This window comes from Myxocyprinus asiaticus, chromosome 28 (genome assembly GCF_019703515.2).
Source record: "Myxocyprinus asiaticus isolate MX2 ecotype Aquarium Trade chromosome 28, UBuf_Myxa_2, whole genome shotgun sequence".
NCBI lineage: Eukaryota > Metazoa > Chordata > Actinopteri > Cypriniformes > Catostomidae > Myxocyprinus > Myxocyprinus asiaticus.
In genome coordinates, this window is record NC_059371.1 from 23,265,782 (window position 1) to 23,281,190 (window position 15,409).

The 15,409-nt window shown below is 39.1% G+C and overlaps 1 protein-coding gene across 4 annotated transcripts in view; it reads right to left on the minus strand.

Moving 5' to 3' along the window:
- Positions 1–12,801: 12,801 nt before the first annotated feature.
- LOC127419125 (msx2-interacting protein-like) overlaps positions 12,802–15,409 on the minus strand; it is a 33,211-nt gene continuing 30,603 nt past the window's right edge. For all 4 annotated transcript variants that reach the window (XM_051660266.1, XM_051660267.1, XM_051660270.1 and 1 more), the window contains 4 exons: positions 15,003–15,353; positions 14,700–14,894; positions 14,310–14,468; positions 12,802–13,930 (listed from right to left, as the gene is read on the minus strand). In XM_051660266.1, coding sequence (XP_051516226.1) covers positions 13,799–13,930; positions 14,310–14,468; positions 14,700–14,894; positions 15,003–15,353 — 837 coding nt within the window. In that variant the 3' untranslated portion in view covers positions 12,802–13,798. The remainder of the gene's footprint in view (positions 13,931–14,309; positions 14,469–14,699; positions 14,895–15,002; positions 15,354–15,409) is intronic.

Genomic DNA, 15,409 nt, shown 5'->3' on the forward strand with positions numbered 1-15,409 from the left:
TGCTCTAGCCTGTAAAATGGTGTTCATAACCGACTGAGCCAATTCTGGCTTGTCTACTGTGCTCCACTCAAAGGCCACACATATAGGCTTCACAGCTCTGGCTGGGGATGCCAAATCGTGCCTTGTGTTTGAATAAGAAGGTCTCTCATCAGCAGTATTTCCCATGGAGGCCTGTCCAGTATTTCTACCATCTCCAGAAACCAGTACTGATTGGGCCATTTCGGCGCAATTAACAGGACTGTTTCCATGTCCACTCAGACTTTGCTAATGACAGAATGGAGGCACCGGGGGAAATCCATACTTGCGTTTCGCCGGCCATACGTGGGCCAGCACATCCTGGTGACTTTTATACGCCACTACTGTTGTGTTGTCCGAACGAATCAGAATGTGGTGATTCACGATGTCGGAATGAAAAGCTCTCAAAGCTAGAAAGACAGCCAGTAGCTTTAGGCGGTTGACATGCCATGCCCCTTTCGCACCTGTCCAGGTGTCGAAAGTCGGGCGTCCATCACACACCGCACCCCAACCTGTGTTGGATGCATCTGTGGTCAGCACATTCCTTCTGAAAATTTGACCCAGCATAACACCCTGTTGGTAGAAGACCGGCGCTGTCCATGGTGCTAGAGCAGCCAGACAGTGGCAAGTCACCATGATGTGCATGTGCCCGGGGCTCCAGGCACAATGTGGAACATCGCTTGAGTCAGTACTGGAGAGGTCTCATGTGTAACAGACCTAACGGTATGACGGCTGATGCTGCCAATATTAAAACACAGCATTGTCTGAAATGACTTCAGTGGTAATGTTTTTCCAGTTTGAACTGAGACAGACACCGAAGAATGGTCTGTACACGCTCATTCGTGAGGTGCGCACGCATGCTTACGGAGTCGAGACTAACTCCTAAAATGGAGATTTACAGGCTGGAGAAAAGTGAGCTTTTCGCCCAGTTGACATTAGACCAGATTTTCTATATGGCAAAACAGCAAGTCTTTGTGTTCACTCAGTAGTGCCTCTGATTGGCTTGTAATAACCAGTTGCTGAGGTAAATTAAAACAAGCACACCGTTCATTTTCAATGGGGCGAGCGCCGCATCGACACATTTCGTGAACGTGCGGGGAGCCAGAGACGGACTGAAATGAAGGACTTTAAATTGATGCGCAGTTTTCTCGAACATGAATCTAAAAAGCCGCCTGTAACGAGGTGCAATTGGTACATGAAGTATGTGTCCTTCAGATCTGTTGACGCAAACCAGTCCTGAGGACAGATGTGCTATAAGATCTGTTTCTGAGTTAACATTTTGAATGGGCGCCTCACGCGCAATTCAAGCATCTCAGAACTAGAATGGGCTGAAGCCCGCCGTCCTTCTCCAGAACGAGGAAACAACAGCTGTAAATCCTGCTATGTGTGTGGCAGTCTGGGGCAGTCTCTATCGCGTTTTTTTTTAGGAGACTGTGAATCTCTCTGCGCAACACCGGCACATCCTGTGGTCGATTGCAAAGCGCCGGTGAAGCGAGCTGGCCAGCGTACAAACTGAATCGTATGACCATGCTCAATCATTTTAAACACCCAGTCTGACACATACGTGAGGACTTGCCATGCATTCTGTCATCCCACAGTGGGACAGCAGGCTTATTAATTAATCTGAAACAATCTCCATCGTGTTCTTTGCGAGAACAGTCCTGTGCATCAGAGAACATTCTCTCTATTCGCAAGACTTTTCAACAATCAGTCAGGCATCTCAATGCTTCTTCAAAGTTTCTCCCTCTTATACAACTTTTTGTTTTTTCACAAGCACAAGCGAAACAGCATTAGATGTCTTTGGTGATTCCCGCACTGTCATGGATTTCATAAAAACTTTTGATGCCATTTACCCTTGTATTTTATTTACCCTTTACATCTGTGAGGAGAGCAGCTCTGGTGTATGTATCTCTCATAATGTACGCCTCTTTGATCACTTGATCAATGATGTATTTGCAAATCAAATTGAAGTCTTTAATGACAGATTTCGTATCCAGGCAAACAAAAGACATGGGTTCCACCTGCATACATTAACAATAGCGCTTGTCGCTGACAAGCTGAGGTAAAATTTAGCTCAATTTACCTTTATAAATGATGAGAAAGTGTAAGATGTTGCATGCTAGAATCCTAGAGTGATCAGCAGGTCTGCTAAGAACAAGCAACCTCTTCTGGTCAATAGTTGTAATAACATCATAAACCAAATGCAATCTTTACATAATCCCTTTTTCAAAGAAATAAAATAAATCCTCAGTCTTGTCCTACATATCGTTGAAGACGTGATATAGAAGGCCGTATACGGCCCGCGGGCCGCCAGTTGCCCATCCCTGTACTAAGTTGTGGGAATTAGGCATTCCAAATTGGGGAGAAAAGGGGATAAAAATAAATAAATAAAAAACAAGAGTAGCAAATGTCGAGAAATGGATCGATTACCTGGAGTCATCGGAGAGGGAATTATCTGCTAATCCGCTAGCAACCAAGGAGGTTTTGAGCATGTCTGGGAGAAATTGGAGGACATGGAAAACCGCAGCTAACGGAATAACATCCGTATTGTGGGAGTCCCAGAGAGAGTGGAGGGACAGGATATGGTGGAATTCCTGGATGGGCTCTTTCAGAGTCTGCTTGACATGGCAGGCCATAAGCTGAAAATAGAGCAAGCTCACAGGGTTCCGGCAGAGGGAGACAGGCCCCGATCAATTCTGGCCAAATTTCTAAGATCATCCGATAAAGATCTAGTGTTACACAAGGCGAGAAGTAAAGGAAGACTTTCTTGGAAGAACCACAGCATTTTCTTTTTCCCAGACTTTGCTAACTTGACAAGAGAGAAATGTGATCTATTCAAGGAATGCAAGAAACTTTTACATCAACGGAAGGTCGCTTTTGCATTGATATTCCCAGCCAAATTGAGAATAGATGCTAAGGATGGCCGTAAAACATTCACATGCCCACAGCAAGCGATGTCCTTCATAAAGTCAATGGAGTGAGTAAGTCATCTTGTGTTATTCATGTTGCAGCCGAGTGGACTGGCTCACTGAACATTCGCTTGACTGTTTGAAGAACTGCGTGCTCTTTTTGTGCTGGTTCTGCCTAGTGGCTGGAGTTTATTTTGTAAAGCAACACACCTTCGGGACGGTTTTGTGGATGAATCTACACGCTCTTTGTGCTTAGTCCGCCTATCGGCTAGATTTATTTTATGGAGTATTTCTTGCAAAGTCATTGGAGTAAGTCATTTGCTTGCACTCATGTTGTAGCCGACTGGACCGACTCACTGAACATTCGCTTGACTGTTTGAAGAATCGGCGCGCTCTTTTTGTGCTGGCTCCGCCTATCGACTGGAATTTATTTTGTAGAATAACACACCTTCAGGACAGATTTGTGGATGAATCTACATGCTCTTTGTGTTTATTCTGTCTATTGGCTGGAGTTTGTTTATAGATTATATTTTGCTGTGTAATTCTGTCTCACAAAATTTGTACTGAAACATCAGACTTGAGCAATCCGACGGCAAAGTTGTCGCAGGGGCTCTCGTAGGCATGCATAGACTGTTTGAGTTTGGAGGGATGCGCGGGGTTAATGCGCACATTTTTCTTTTTTCGTTGTTTGTTTTGTTCTGGGGATGTTCGGGGTTTGATTGTTGCACTAATGTTGGAATGTGGTCTTTATAATCTTTGACACACAATATATTTTTTCTTATATGTCAAAATGTCAAATGTTAATATGAGTGGACTGTCTCTCTCCACGTGGAACGTGAAGGGGTTGGGGCAACCCATAAAAAAAAGGAAGGTTATATCTCTTCTTAAGCATAAGAAATATGATAGAGTGTTTCTTCAAGAAACTCACCTTTCTCCGCAGGAAGCTGCAAATTTACACTGATAAGAAAACATCAACAATTCAAATGTGTCAAACAGAGTAAAGCTAAATTAGGAAGAGTCATTATTGTTTTAGCTGAAATTCAGGGACAAAATCTTATTTTGGCTAATATTTATGCACCTAATGTTGATGATCAGGGCTTTTTTATAGATTTTGAAGGGATATTACAAGCCGCTGGCACCCCTCATTATATAATATTGGGAGGAGACTTTAATCTTTTGATGGACTCAGTCGTTGATCATAGTGAAGCAAAAGTGTGCAAGCCCCCTAGAGCAACAGTGATGCTTCACAGGATGTGTAAAAATCTTGGTCTTACAGAAATGTGGAGACTTTTGAACCCATCTGGTAGGGACTATAAATTTTTTTCATCAGTCCATAAGATTTAATCTAGAATAGATTTTTTTATATACCTAAATCCCTCATTTCATCTGTTGTTGATTGCTCAATTGGAAACATTTTAGTCTCAGATCACGCCCTGGTGTGTTTAGAAGTGTTTCCACATCTGGAGAAAAAGAAATCTTATAGTTGCCGTTTTAATGTATCCCTTTTGCAAAATCCTGAATTCCAACAGATGCTAAAGGCTGAAATCAATGTCTATATGGAGACCAACTGGTCCTCAGTATCCTCTGTGGGCGCGGCTTGGGAGGCACTTAAGGCAGTTCTTATGGGCCGGATCATACAGTATGCCTCTTTCACCAAAAATTCCAAAGCACAAGAACTCGTGGAATTGGAAGGGAATATTAAAATTGCCGAGGCAGAGCTGAAGCACCGAATGTCATCTAATGGCCTCAGGGAATTGACCCGATTGAAATACAGATATAATACTATTTTGTCACGGAAGGTGGAGTTTTGGCTATTCAGGGCAAGACAGTCATACTTTGAGTCGGGGGACAAAAGCATGAAAGCTTTTGGCTAGATATATAAAACAGAGAGAGTCTTTTTCTGCCATTCCCTCAGTGCAATCTGCTGGTGGTGAAATATTTACCTCAGCCATTGATATTAATAATGCTTTTAAAGAATTCTATCTTGATCTTTATAGTTCCACGTCTTCGTCTACTGATGAAGATATTAGAAACATTGTGGCACCATTAGATCTTCCTAAACTGATGACTGATCAAAAAAATTCTCTTGATTCTGAGATAACCTTGGAGGATCTTGACGAGGTAATTAAGTCCCTACCTACTGGCAAGGCTCCGGGGCTAGATGGTTTTGCCGCAGAATTTTTTAGATCCTATGTTGTTCTGTCTTGCCCTGGAACCATTGGCAGCCGCAATAAGAAAGGAGGATGATTTTCCCGGGGTTGTGGCAGGAGGGGTGGTGCATAAGCTTTTGCTTTATGCAGATTGTATTTTATTATTCGTCTCCGACCCTGCTAGATCTATGCCTTGCCTCCACAGAATTATTCATTCCTTTTCTAAGTTCTCAGGATACAGAGTTAATTGGTCTAAATCCAAAGCTTTGGCTCTGACAGCGTACTGCCCTGTAACAGCTTTTCAGCCGGGTACCTTCCAATGGCCCAAGCAGGGCATTAAATATTTGGGCAGTTTATTTCCATCAAGTTTGAGTTAATTTTGACCCTTTAATAAAAAGGTTTTCAAGTGATGTGGACAGGTGGGCTTCTTTACATTTGCCTATGACTGGGAAGGTTAATGTTATAAAAATGAATTGTATTTCAAAATTCAACTACTTTCTACAGTCTCTCCCCATTGAAGTTCCTCTCACTTATTTTAAACAATTTGATAGTATAGCCAAATCTTTTATTTGGAATGGTAAACGTCCTCGGATGCATTTTAATAAGTTACACAGGCCAGTTGACAAAGGTGGGTTAGGTCTCCCCAAGATTTTATTTTACTATTATGCTTAGACATTTGGCACATTGGTCGCTTCCACCGGAGAGGGCCCCTCCCTGGTTTTGTATTGAACAAGAGGCCCTTGTCCCTATTTCACCATTACAAAGTCTTTCTACCAAATTGCCCAAAAAGGTAAAATCTCATCCCGTCATTTCGCACTTGCAGTCAGTGTGGTCAAAGGTTTCCCGCATGTTCAATTCGGATATTTATCTGAATGTTGCCTCAAGCATATGGTTGAACACTAAATTATGCATTGATAAGTACCCCTCTTGCCGGTCAGAGTGGATTGAGAGGGGTGTTGCTACGCTTGGAGACATGTACAAAAACGGAGTATTGAGATCTTTTTCATAATATTATACAGCAATTTGGGATTCCGAGGTCTCAGTTCTTCAGATATTTACAGTTGCGTCATTTATTATGTGTTGTCTTTGGAAGTAGTATACAGCCCCCTAAAGTGGCAGACACCCTTAGAGTGGTGATTGCTGCTTTTGGAAAGGGTTATGAAGCATCGGTGTACTATTCTTTGTTGATTCAGAGTTTTGCCGACAGAGCTTTATCATCTCTCAAGGGGTTATGGGAAAAGGATTTGAACGTGGCACTGGAGGATAGGGAGTGGGAAAGGATTCGAAAAAATGTCAAATCTATGTCCAGAGACGCTAAGGTACATCTTATGCAATTTAAGATCATACATCATTTCTATTGGACCCCCCCCCCCCCCAAGGTTGTATAGACTTGGTTTAATAGATAGATACACCTACCTGTTGGAGATGCCAGTCGGAAGATGGGGACATAGCCCATGCCTTTTGGTTCTGTGTGAAGATTCAGGAGTTCTGGTCAGAAGTCCAGAACTTCATCAGTGAGGTCTTGGGCACTGACGTTACTCTCTGCCCAAGACTGTGTATTTTGGGGGATGGGACAGTCATTGATATAGATGACAAATATATAAAAAAGTAGGTTCTATCCAGTGTGATGACTGGGAGGCATATAATTCTTAGGGGTTGGAAGGCAGCTGGTTCGCCCTCCCTTCAGGTGTGGTGCACCGAATTGGGCAAGGTGGCCGCTTTCGAGGAAATGACGCATAGATGGCTAGGTAACATGGAGGCATACAGAAAGAAATGGGGCAGATATGTGTCCTTCCTGGAGGGTTTCAATAATGGTTAGGGGAGAGAGACAATGTTGTTTTGTTGTATGTAGTCATTTAAATTTTATTTTTTTATTTTATTTATTTTTTTAGTGTTTTTCTATGTGGATAAACACTTTTCTCTGTGTTTTTGTTTATATATGTGTGTAAGTCCTTTATTTGTATTTATATTTAGCACTGGGGGTGGGGGTTGGGTGGGAATAATAAGGATATAAATGATTCCATGTATTTATGTTCTGTTTGTCCTCATTTTTATTTATTTTTTTAGTATGGAATCAATAATAAAACATCATCCAGCATCAGAATCATCGAACGTGACGAGGTCGTGCGCTCCTGCAGAGGGCCGAAGCTTGTCACGCACATACTGTATTGGCAGTATATGGAGATTGATGGGCTTGCAGGGCGTGTGCCGGCACGAGGTCCACCTCAAATTCATCCTGCTCGACCTCATGGTCCCTCGGGAGTCAAAGGACGGGCCTTAAACACCATAGCCAATACTGCCATTATTGTAGAAAGGTTTCAACTTGGTTGTGTAGAAGGACACTCCCCATTAGTGATGGGAAGATCAGATCAATTTACTGACTTGGATCTTTGAATCTCATTCAGCAAAATGAACGAATCTTTATTCAAGTAATTTCGTTCATTAGTAATGTGATAAATGCATAGGCTTTGAACAGGAAACAGAATTGATTTGTTCACCTCCCGAATGGGTCTTTTCATTCATTTGTCACATGACCACTATTAGTCTCCACATAGAAGACAAACGATATGTTAATTTTTCTCTTAACAGCTTAAAGTTCATTGTGTTGCAGTTGTTTTTATCATGATAAATACATGTAGTGTGACAATAAAATAAATTTTAAAATCATAATAATTGTCATGATGAGCTATTTTCTTGTATTTTATGCAGGAAGTGTTTACAAGATATTTTCTGCCAAGTGTAAAATTAAAGTAAAATGTTCTTAGATGACTATGAGTAAATTCAAAGGTTACATCATGAGGAGAAAATAAATTAATAATTTCAAAATTAAATCAAAATTAATAGTAAAGTCAATAATATGGGTTTTTTTAATAGCTTTTATAGTCAATGATATTTTATGAAGAAAAGATCAAAGTCTTGAGTTTAAGGCATCTTGCTTTATAAATGTTATTTTTTCCATCATTCAGAAAGTTTAAAGCTTCAATTAACACTTTATTACTAGATTCAATGTTACGGAATAGAAGCATCATGACAGAAACATTCACAAAGTTATACATTTCAAGTAATAATGAAGCTAAAATTTGAGACCAGAATTGCTTTGTGAAACTGTAAAGGCAAAAATACAATCACACTAACTGCTGGTATTTAAGGAAAGTTTGGAAAGTTTTCTGTACAGAGTCAATGCGGCTGTCACACATCAAATGAACGAAACACAAGCACAGGTGCTACGCATGCAAGGCCACGACAAAATGAATGAATCACTCTCTTGGACTACTCATTCTTCTGAGTCATTTAAAAGATTAATTCAAAATGAACAAATCACTCTCTTGGACTACTCGTTCTTTTGAATCATATAAAAGATTCATTCAAAATGAACGAATCGTTTATGGACGATCCATCACTACTCCCCATAAAGTCAGCTTAGTGACGCAATGTCAAGTGTACTGAATCGTTTGGGAACTAATCTATGGCTCAACAGCTTGCAGCCGCAGTGCTCTTTGGGCAAATATTTCTGTTAGTTGGCGGGCAATAAAAAAATCAGTTTCGTATTTTTTTTTTTTTTTTTTTTTTTTTTTTTGCATTGATAGAAGTGCAAAAAAAAATATACACAACAGATTTTCGTCATGTTTTTCGTTGTTAAAATAGCCAAATCCATCAGACATTTCTCCCAGTTTTCCTCATAGGAATGTATAAGTAACTATGGTAACAGCGCTTTGCTTTCCCCGACTAGTGGGCGGGGCCTCCTTGCCGACTTGTTCCAGGTGTTAAACAATTACAGCATCCCAGTCAAAAAGATTCATCTGAACACTTAAAGGAATAGTTCACCCAAAAATTAAAATGTGCATTCTTCGTGCATATCGTCACATACTGGGCAGCGTGGAGAATATATAGTAAAAAAGTACTTAAATTGATCTGTTTCCCACCCACACCTATAATATCACTTCTGAAAATATAGATATAACAACTGGAGTCTTTTAGAATACGTTTATGCTGCCTTTATGTGCTTTTTGGAGTTTCCAACTTGTGTTACCCATTCACTTGCATTGTGAGGACCATAGCTGAAATATTCTTTAAAAAATCTCTGTTTGTGTTCAACAGAACAAATAGTCATACACATCTGGGATGGCATGAGGGTGAGTAAATGAATTTTCATTTTGGGTGAACTATTCCTTTAACTTATTCTATTATATACTATATAAATATATACTAGGCTGGCCTATGAGAATATACATATTTAGACACCCATATTTTTTGATTGAAAGAATGTTACAACAGCAATACTACACTCCCCAACCACTTTAGGTACACCTGTACACCTACCTGTACACAATTATCTAATCAGCCAAACATGTGGCAGCAGTGCAGTGCATAAAATCATGCAGATATGAGTCAGAAGCTTCAGTTAATGTTCACATCAACCATTGGAATGGAGAAAAAAATGTGATCTCAGTGATTTCAACCGTGGCATGATTTTTGCAGTGGGCCTACCATCTGTGTACCTCAGCAGAAATCGAGATTTATCAGACAAGGCTATATTTTTCCAGTCTTTAACTGGCCAGCTTTGGTGAGCACTGCAGCCTCAGCTTTCTGTTCTTGGCTGACAGAAGCGGAACCCAACGTGGTCTTCTACTGTTGTAGCCCATCCGCCTCAAGGTTCAATGTGTTGTGTATTCTGAGATGCTATTCTGCTCACTTCAATTGTACAGAGTGGTAAAATCTGAGTTACCATAGCCTTTCTGTCAGCTCAAACCAGTATGTCCATTCTCCATTGGCCTCTCTCATCAACAAGGCATCTCCATCCACAGAATTGCCGCTCACTGGATGTTTTTGGTTTTTGGCACCATATTTAGTAAACTCTGGAGACTGTTGTGTGTGAAAATCCCAGGAGATCAGCAGTTACAGAAATACTCAAACCAGCCCATCTGGCAACAAAAATCATGCCATGGTCAAAATCACTGGGATCGCATTTTCCCCCCATGCTGATGGTTGATGTGAACATATTGAAGCACCTGACCCGTATCTGTGTGATTTTATGCATTGCACTGCTGTCACATGATTGGCTGATTAGATAATCGCATGAATAAGTAGGTGTACAGGTGTTCCTAATAAAGTGGTCGGTGAGTGTATATACTATGTCATAATAGATTAAATTCCACTCTGTTAGTCTATAAGTTATAAAGTATAGTGAAAATTATTGAAATGTTCATCTAATGCAAGGAATTATTTAACAATCACCCCATAAGTGGCCTGGGTAGCTCAGCGAGTATTGACGCTGACTTCCACCCCTGGAGTCGCGAGTTCGAATCCAGGGTGTGCTGAGTGACTCCAGCCAGGTCTCCTAAGCAACCAAATTGGCCCAGTTGCTAGGGAGGGTAGAGTCACATGGGGTAACCTCTTCGTGGTCGCGATTAGTGGTTCTCACTCTCAATGGGGCGCGTGGTAATTTGTGCGTGGATTGCGGAGAGTAGCATGAGCCTCCACATGCTGTGAGTCTCCGCGGTGTCATGCACAACAAACCACGTGATAAGATTCGTGGATTAACTGTCTCAGAAGCAGGGGCAACTGAGACTTGTCCTCCGCCACCTGGATTGAGGAGAGTAACCGCGCCACCATGAGGACCTACTAAGTAGTGGAAATTGGGCATTCCAAATTGGGAGAAAAGGGGATAAAAAAAAACAATCAACCCATAAGAGCAGGGTGGCAGCATTTGAGGAGGTGTCGTATAAAAGGCTAGGCAACCAGGAGTTGTTTGATAAAAGTTGGGCAGCTATTTGTCCTTTTTGGAGGGCTCTCGGGGTGGGGCAGTGGAGAGGGACTTATAGTTTTAAATGTGATTAAATATATATGTAAATTCATTAATATGTGGAACCCTTTTTCTTTTTTGTTGTTTAATTTTTTATGTCATCAAGTATTTTCTTTGGACTGACTGTTTATATGTGTGTCTGTTGTTATTCAGTGTCTGACCACTGGGATGTATGTTGGGTGACAGGAGGAAGGGATTATTTTATTTCATCACTTCAAAATAAAATAATCATTTACTCAACAAATCTTAATGCATTACTGTGTCCACAAATCCCCCATTAACAAATAGACTTGAACATAATTGTATATCCATTATAATAGAATGTCACAGATTACTGTTTTAACGAATTTAGTCACAAAATTAGATCACTTAACCTTAAAACAGATCCGATGGAGAGAAAAAAATTAAATTCATTTGAAATTTCAAGATTCAGAGCACAGCCATTCAATAAATGTGTTGAGATGGGGGGCCCTATCTGAGCCCAATTTAGGGATCTGGTGAAATTTGTAGGACAAGTTTAAAATGCCCCCCCCAAAAAATTCAGGATGGCAGAAATCTAATCATATGGAAATTGAATTTACTGTACTCCTCGGCATTACCCAAGGAATCGAAGGAAAGAAAGAATAATGGTTCAACTACACAAGGTTCATAATTAATAAATTCAAGAAAAGCTTAAACCCACTAGAGGCCTTTAAAAAGTGGCCCCAAAATATTTTCATGTTTACCTCATATCCCTGCAGTCTTTTTTTTTTTTTTCTTCGTCTTTTTAAAGTTCACACAAAAGACTGTGGTCTGTCATAGCAATACTGAGCCCTTAAGGAAGTGTTACAGAATATGCTAAAAGTATCACACCACTGCCATCAAGTGGCCATTAGAGACACTACCACTGTAGTGGAATTGATCATAACTACGTCTTGCTTAAATTATTGGTACAATAAAGAAAAATGTTCTTAAAATGAGAAATACTTGATCAACATAACACATTATGATATGCAATGGCCAATCTAAACTGTATATTATACTGCAGGCAAATATCACAAGTGCAAAATTATTGGTGAATGGAAATCAGAAAGAAACATCAGGCAGATAGTGAATGACCATTTAATGATCTGCAGGGTTAACCAACAAAATTTATTTTACATTTTAAAATGTCCTCATAGAGGAACAGCAAAATACACTCAAAATGATGAAATGTGAAAAATCAAAGACAAAATTTTAAGATCATCTGTTTTTGTTTGCTCTTTCTTTTGGCATTTTGATGTTTTAAATCTGTATATGAAAAATGTAAGTGCCTTCAAAATTACCATGAGAGCATTTGTAGTCAATCATATGAAACTTCAAAACTAAGACTCATGGTTTACTTTCTGCATTGGTTTTCTTAACATATTTTTGTTTTGTTTCACAAAACAAAATAATGACCCTGACATAAAATACAAAGAGAAAACCACAAATATGAAAATTATTATTTACAGCTTGGCTCAAGGAGACATCAATAAAGAAATGAGACCAAAAAAAAATAAAAAATAAAAAAAATAAAAAAATTGTCTCCTGTCAGATTTTTACATATTTAATCTTTTTTTCTCTCTTTCTCTCTCTTTACAAAGTATTTTCACCACTTGCATTGCACAGTTCTTGTTGGACATTCAGAGGTATGTAAAAATAAAAACAAGAAAGAAACAGTAAAAAACAGATTTATACACTTTAGAGTGTATAAATATTTATGTCTTTAGGACAATGTCATTAGTTAAGACCTCCACAAAATGTTAACTTTCTGACATAACAATAATAAAAAAAAAATTATTAAGAAATAAAGAAATAGAAGTAGGGGAGAAAAACCATAAACAATGCAATGTAAAAGCAGGCCTTACAGATTAAGTGACAAATACAAAGTCAAGTATCAAAATAAAGTTTAATTGAGATCTCAATTAAATTTAGTTTTCCTCCAGTTGAAAAGATATGGCACAGGATTGGTTTAAACACACACACACACACTGAAACTATACTCGAGCGGTAACTGACAATTTACTTTCATGGTTGATGGCAATAGGTTGTCATCTTGTTATACTTGTTATGTGCAGTGTCTTATGACTGCTTTGAAAGTCTTTAAATATACAAAATATTTACAGTCTGGCCTTTGCCCAATTCTCTTTAGAGGAAAGCGAAAAAGGTATACATACAGTCCCTTATTGAGGCATCAAGTATAAACTGTACAACTCAAAATGCTCCCATATTTTGTCCCTTTGGGAGAAAACAAGGGCTAGGCCAAGAGCCATTTCTACAAATGACATGGAAGTAAAGTGTTTACTTGATTGAACAGTTGCTGCTTTATATTACATAATTATTTCTTTTTTAATTATATAAAATTTGTCAAAGGAATTTCATGAACTACTTTGACAATATAACATTTTTAGGCTATACCATAAAATGGCTGGTGAATGAAGCATGTCCAAGTAATAACTTAAAGGTATAATTTCAATAACCAAATTTGTACAAACTTGTTTTTAACTTTTTAGATTTTTTATAACATAGTGCAATGACTGATCTGTTTATTATACTTCAGAAAAAGGAATCACTATCATATAAAAAAAAAAAAAAAAAAAAAAAAAGTTTCTTTACCCCCATGTCCTAATAATCCAAAAGATCTCGAATGTTTGTAAAACCATAGATTCAAATCTCCAAAAGAAGATAAAAAAAATGATCAGAGAATTGATCGTTGCAAGTAGCTCCATTTACCCCTGTGAAAGGTGAAATGGAAGCAGCAATGAGTCAAGGATTAAAAAGCTGGTGAAAGAACAAAAAGAGAATGAGCACATGGCCAAAGACAAGAAAACTTGTCTAAGACTGAGGTGCTCTCCAGAGTAAAAACTGGCAAGTCCCAAAGGCTGGTGTTGGCATACTGTATGTATGCTGGGATCCCCCTCTCATACAGAAGCTATAACAATCATAAGATGGGGAGAGATACTGGAGATACTATTGAGAAGGTCTGGAGCAAGATGAGACAAGTGGCTCTCTGAAAACTCACACGGAGGGAAAATCTGGACAACATAAGCTGGCTACAGGGGAAAGATAGGAAACAATAGATTTGTTAGTTCATTTTGAGTCACCAAGTGGCTCTATGTTGAAATTAATGTGCCCTTATATGCCCCAATTTGTCTTCTTGTAGCAGTAATACAACTTGACAATGCCACATTTGTGAGGGGAAATAAAGCTTAATTAAATAGAGATTTTGCTAATTTTTGTAAAGGCTAATAGTAGACTTTATTTTCCTCTTTGAAGTGTCCAAATATGGAAGCATCTCTTCTTTTAAATATGATTAGGTATGACCATTTTACCAAACAATTTTCATTAGGAAAAACTTCAAATTTGTATTGCATACTATAATACATAAAGCTTATTAGTAATGTTTTACATAGATTTTTTTAAAGAACTAACCTGATTAGAGCCTGGGTTTGGGACATTAATAATTCCAGCAGCTTGTTTTGCTTGCAGGTAAGTGATAAAGCCAGTTTTGAGGGCATGGGTCTGGTTATGGACATCTTCTTGGTCCAATCCACAAGGCAACGCCAACAGAAGGCAGTACTCCCCATCAACCTAGACAATAAAAATAAAAAAATCTTTAAACTCCTAACCCTGTTCTGATATTTCAATACATTTCATTTTGCTTTATACTAAGCAAATTCCGTACATTATGGTTTTATAAATACTTCCTAAGCTCGCTGTAAAATCTGTTGCATTTACCAATCAATTAAACGTTTATAGACGGATCCTTGATTTAGTTGGAGAAAAGAATATGAAAGGTACAAAGGAAAGCAGAATGCTTACAGTCATCCGTCTGGCAACTCCTTCAAGTTGTGCTGCCTCTAAGCGCATTCTCTGGGCAATGCGAAGAAAAGGACCTGCTTCTGGCGTTGGCAGTGAACGGTGAGCTAAAACACTGTTACCAGACACAAAGTGCAGCTGTACTGCTGCAGTGTCATTTTTAAGAGCCAGGTGACCTTGCCAAATAATTGGATATTTCTGCAAAAGAAGACAAAGGAGACTGTTACAATATGAATACAAACTTAATTTATTTCCATTAGAGATTCCATGAAATAAAAATTATATTTTATTTTTTAAATTACAGACCGTTAACAGCTGCACCATATCAACAGACCGAAGTCCTGTGCGATCCAGTTTAATGTCTGATCGCATTTGAGAGGAGGCCGGGGATGGAGGCAGCATCTGGCTAGACATAGGTCTTTGAGGTCCCTTCTGTACAGAGAGAGGCAACTCCAATTTGGGGGTGATAGTCACTGGAGAAATGTAAGAAGGGGAGCCAGTCTCATCCTGGACTCGGGACATGTGAGACAAATCCATGGAGCTTGGCTGTTGAATGTGTGAACTGTCAAGTTTTGGTTCACCAAAACCTCCCACTGATGCAATGGAGGAGACAGAAGGAACCTTATGTCTTTGACCATGGTCAATGTCTTGAGAGACCTGGTGAAGAACAATATTTATAAATGAAAGTGGAAAGTACTAAATCTCACACTTCT